This window comes from Octopus bimaculoides, chromosome 7 (genome assembly GCF_001194135.2).
Source record: "Octopus bimaculoides isolate UCB-OBI-ISO-001 chromosome 7, ASM119413v2, whole genome shotgun sequence".
NCBI classification, from domain to species: Eukaryota; Metazoa; Mollusca; class Cephalopoda; order Octopoda; family Octopodidae; genus Octopus; species Octopus bimaculoides.
Genome location: NC_068987.1, coordinates 48,762,927 through 48,767,883, shown reverse-complemented (window position 1 = coordinate 48,767,883; position 4,957 = coordinate 48,762,927). Strand labels below are relative to the sequence as shown.

The following is a 4,957-nucleotide window of genomic DNA, read 5'->3' as shown; positions in this document are numbered from 1 at the left end:
GAAAGCTTTTTGCCGTTGTTACGTCAATACCGGAAGTTGACATTGAGGAACCTTTTTAAAGAAGTGAATCTTAAATATAAAGCAATATTATTTATTTTTAATTAAAAAAATCAAATGAAGAGCCTAAGATTTATCCGAGGTCAAATTATTCACGCATCACAAGTATGGAAGCATTTGGTGAAGTCGATTTCACGTGAAAAGCGATTACACACACATCTCTGTTTTATATATAGTATAGATGAACATTTAGTATGACTGATTTATAACAGATTGGTATTAAGAGGATTACATAAATCTTTACAAAACATCAAGTTTATACTTGAGAGGCTACCGAATTTATCATGTAATTATTTCATATCCAGGAAGCCCATTTTCCCAAATGTTTTCACCTATTGCCCCCTTTTTTTTTAGTAACAACTTTTCAATGTCCCCTTGCTACAAGTCAATGCATGCCCCCCATTGTGATGTGCATGCACATAATATCAGGCCATAGTAATTTGGTTCTGGATACTAGTTTAATGCTGGTGACTAGTTATTGCACTACCACCCTACTATAAATGTATATTTAACATATCACTGCTTGACCAATCTTTAGTTCATGGCTACAACCAAACTCAGTCACACATTCTTTGTGTCCATATGCACCCCTGTAGTTATCGAGTGAAATCTATCTTCATATTCCAATTTATATTTGTTATAGTTGTGATTCTGCCTGGCAAACAGTTCATCATGATATTACATTTAAATATTTTAAAGGTTGATATTTAAATAGGAGACAAAGACTTAAACTATATATAGTGGGGGCACCACTTGCTCTTCATTACTGTCCTCTTGGTCCCCAGGACTCATATAAAATTTTCCACCACCCCCTTTGAAAACACTGCTAAACATGAATAAAAAATATTGTAAAGTTGAACTCAAAGAATACTAAGGATATTATTAGTAAGCTCAAGCTGAGACTCAAAAGCTGCTTACAAACTCAGTTTACAAACCTCAGTTTATGAGGTTTGTCTTTTCCCCCAGGTGCTTGAACCATTATACAAGCACTTGACCTCATCAGTAAAGCAGACTTCACACAATTGTTCCTAACTTCTGGTGAGTTATAGTCACTTAGCTGGACATAAAGTATACATAGAATAACAAGCTTACAATACTATATGATGTAATAATCTGCAATAATTTCATCCAGAAGTGAAACACCTTCATACAAAAAATACTTCTAGTTCTTTGCAAAACCCCATAAAAAGGCATTTCTAAATTGTTTTGAAACATATGACATGGGTTCCACCAAAGCTATTTTCCCATATATTCATTCATTCAGTTCTCACTGTGCCTTGTGGCATTTCAGGCGACAGCAAGATCATTCCACCTCCCAACACTAAAAGCATCCTTTTCCCATATAGCCTAAGTTAAATAAATTAAATGCCTAACCTAAATGACACAGCAAATACTTGTACTATAATAACAATCTGAGGCAAAAGAAGAGGAGCTAACATTATCAAGTGATTATGACCATGCATTCATCAAGTATCTCTATATGCAAATACATATTTTTTTGTATATATCTTCCAACAAACTATTTTCATATCTCCAACTTGTATCAATAGGGGTGCATATGGACACAAAGAATGTGTGACTGAGTTTGGTTGTAGCCATGAACTAAAGATTGGTCAAGCAGTGATATGTTAAATATACATTTATAGTAGGGTGGTAGTGCAATAACTAGTCTCCAACTTGTATCAACTGCACAGGTTTGCTTTGAGACCAAACAAGTGCAGCAGTGAATTTCAAACTTAACACCAGCACCTTTACCATAACTATCAAGCTGTTGTATGCCACACCAGCACCTTTACCATAACTATCAAGCTGTTGTATGCCACAACAGCCTAATTCATCCTCCCACCAGAAAATATAAGAATTTGAAGATAAATCTTGGATAAAAAAAACAAAACAATCTTTTTATTATTAAATAAGGCTTTTGTTGCCATACTTTGGTTGAAATACACTGAATTTAATTAATTTTGAAAATAATGAAATTAATTTTGAAAAAAATGAAAAAATAATACAACTTTGTTATTATCAACCTGATGTTTGGAACAAATTAAATGGAAATTTTAATGGAAGGTTTTAATCTGGATTACTTTAAAAGAAGAAGTTTGTATCATAGAATAAGCGATGGTTGCTGGCAGGTTGGTGTAAAAAATGGAGGAAAGCAAAACCAACAGATGACTTACCTTTGATGACCCCAGTGCATTGCTATAATTAACAATATTACACAAAATAATAGTGAAACTGCAACAACAATTTTGCAGGTATTGTTAAAGTTGGTATCAGTTTGAGGACCTAAAAAGATTAATAAAAAAAAAATAATAGCACAAATATATTCTCGCAAATATAGCCATGCGCTTTTACAACCTCTACCCACCCACACATCTTTTCTCCTGTCCCCACCCACCTTTACTCACCTATCTTGAGAGTCTACTCATTCCTACTATTTTTTATCTCTTTCTAACTCTACCCTGGCCACTCATATTCTGTACTGGTCCCATCTCTAACACTGTAATCCTTCAAACTGCCTCCCTCTCTACTATACACCCAGTCAGTTGGTGGAGAGCTTAGTCTTCCAAGCTGCATGGCAATCTCACTAGTCCTTGTGCCATGAGAAAAGCATCCGAAACATGTAAAATGATTGGCATCAGTAAGGGCATCCAGCTGCAGAAACGATACCAAAGCAGGCATTGAAACCTGATGCAACCCTTGGGCTTGTCGGCTCCTGTCAAACCATGCAACTCATGCCCTCATGGAAGATGGGCATTAAATGATGATAACGAATAACACAAATATATATTAGGGTAATAATTAAACTTCAATTAAACTGAAGCAATTATTTGTTTTTATTTAATCATATAATAAATAAGAAAAGATAGAGCTAAGTGAATTATACATTTATCAGTTATTCATTTATGTTTGGTATGTTGTAACAGAACAGCAAAGCCAGAAAATACTTCAGCCCAGAACAACTGCTGATACTCTACAAAAATTAGATCCACAATGAAGTATTACTCCCATGTCTTAGATAGTACAGCTGTTGTTACTGCTGCTGCTGCTGATGATATTACACACACAGGCATCCTAGGTCATATCTGAGAAATGACCACTCAACTGATTGGCAAGAGACTGCACACCAAAAAACCCTGTCTCTGGCCTACAGACTTGCTGGCTTCTGTCTTTTCTATTACTGTTACTACTATGGCCTTTACACTTCAGTATTTCAAATTTACTAATAAGCATTAAAACCTATGTCATATAAACATTAAAAATAAGCAAATAAAAACTGAAAAATACCTCCAAAAGAACTAGTACCATCTTACAGAATTTTTATAACTATGTGAAATTTTAAAAATTGAGAAAATCATTTGGCAGCAACAATTTTTTTAAAAAATTACTTTTCATATGTTATTATTATCATCACTGTGTATAGTTGTTTCCAGAAATAAAATTAATCTTTAGACTCAATCAGAAAGTTCAACAGTTCATTAAACAAGGTGTTTTCCATCTTTTAAAACTTAGGTGTTTCATTCAAGTCCTAAAATATGAGGCAATATGCCAACAAGAACAGAGCTGTGTAACAACAATAAACACTGACTGATTAGTTCATTTATGGTAATTGACAGGAAGAGAAACCTGTAGAATTTTGGGCATGTCCTCAGCACCCACATGTTAAAGGGAAGAGCCAATGAGAATTGAGGAAGAGGTGACATCAATGAATGGACTGGAAGACCTGTGGTTAAGTGCACAACCAGGACCAGTAGTAAGAATCAATGGAGAGAAATGGTGTATGCATCCATGGTTTCTGACTCACAGCAATGAGGATGGGAGTAAGCAAAACAAGGTAAGTTCATTAAATTGTGCATTACGGTGCTATTATTTTTAACAGGTTGGCCAACCACTTAGAAGCTCACTCATTGGCTAATTAGCTATGAGGTTTTGAATAGATTTGCACCATCATGGATGTATTACAATATTCATGTGTACATCAACCACAGAGAAAAATATTGATCAGCAAAAATCAGTCAAGAAATGAAAAAGTGTATACTTACCAGGAATTGGAGTTGTACTCCGTTCTATGAATGTGGGCTTCAAATCTCTATTGCAGTAATCTTCCCCATCACAACATGCTACAGTCTGAGGGGTAACATGAGGAACCAAATCCCCTTTACACTGAATATATAAATAACATAAAATACATATATAAATACATAAACACCTACATACACAGTCAAACATGCATACATGTAAACACAGAGTCAAAGATACATATACATAATTATATGAAACACACCATTATTGTCAAACACTGAGTTAGGCTTGTGTCATTATTTTAAGTGTTTAGAATACATGTCTGATGAGAGATGTTAACCATCCTAACCACATAGTAGAGTGCAAAAAAGAGTTAAAAAGATTCAACTGGCAATCAGAAATTCATCTCAAACATAACTTCCATGTAAGTAACACCATTATATTTATATATACACACACACGTGTGTGTGGCATGCAAGGAAATGAATCCAACAATATTAGAGTTATTTCCCTTGAGGGGACAAGCCAACAGAGAGGTAGACATACTGCCAATTATGTTCTCTCTCTCTCTCTCTCTCTCTCTCTCTCTCTCTCTCTCTAAGGTAGCAAGCTGGCAGATTCATAAGCACTCTGGACAAAATGCTTAGTGGCATTTCATCTGTCCTTACATTCTGAATGGAAATTTTGCTGAGGTGGACTTTGCCTTTCATCCTTTCAGGGTCAATGAAATAAGTACCAGTTGATCACTGGGGTTGATGTAATTGACTAGTCCCCTCCCCTAAAATTTCAGGCCTTGTGCCAATAGTAGAAAGAGTATTCTCCCCCTCTCTCTCTCTCTCTCATGCACGCACACACGCACGCGCACGCACACAATATC

The 4,957-nt window shown here is 35.3% G+C and overlaps 2 protein-coding genes across 3 annotated transcripts in view; one reads left to right on the top strand and one right to left on the bottom strand.

Moving 5' to 3' along the window:
- The window catches only part of LOC106868486 (LIM domain-binding protein 3), a 366,710-nt gene that overhangs the window by 132,484 nt on the left and 229,269 nt on the right, over window positions 1-4,957 (top strand). The gene's annotated exons all lie outside the window — the stretch shown is intronic.
- The window catches only part of LOC106873837 (bone morphogenetic protein receptor type-1B), a 119,803-nt gene that overhangs the window by 36,008 nt on the left and 78,838 nt on the right, over window positions 1-4,957 (bottom strand). Inside the window, exons 3-5 of the mRNA XM_014921346.2 lie at window positions 4,101-4,221; window positions 2,235-2,343; window positions 1,578-1,659 (exon numbers count right to left, since the gene is read on the bottom strand). Coding sequence (XP_014776832.2) covers window positions 1,578-1,659; window positions 2,235-2,343; window positions 4,101-4,221 — 312 coding nt within the window. The remainder of the gene's footprint in view (window positions 1-1,577; window positions 1,660-2,234; window positions 2,344-4,100; window positions 4,222-4,957) is intronic.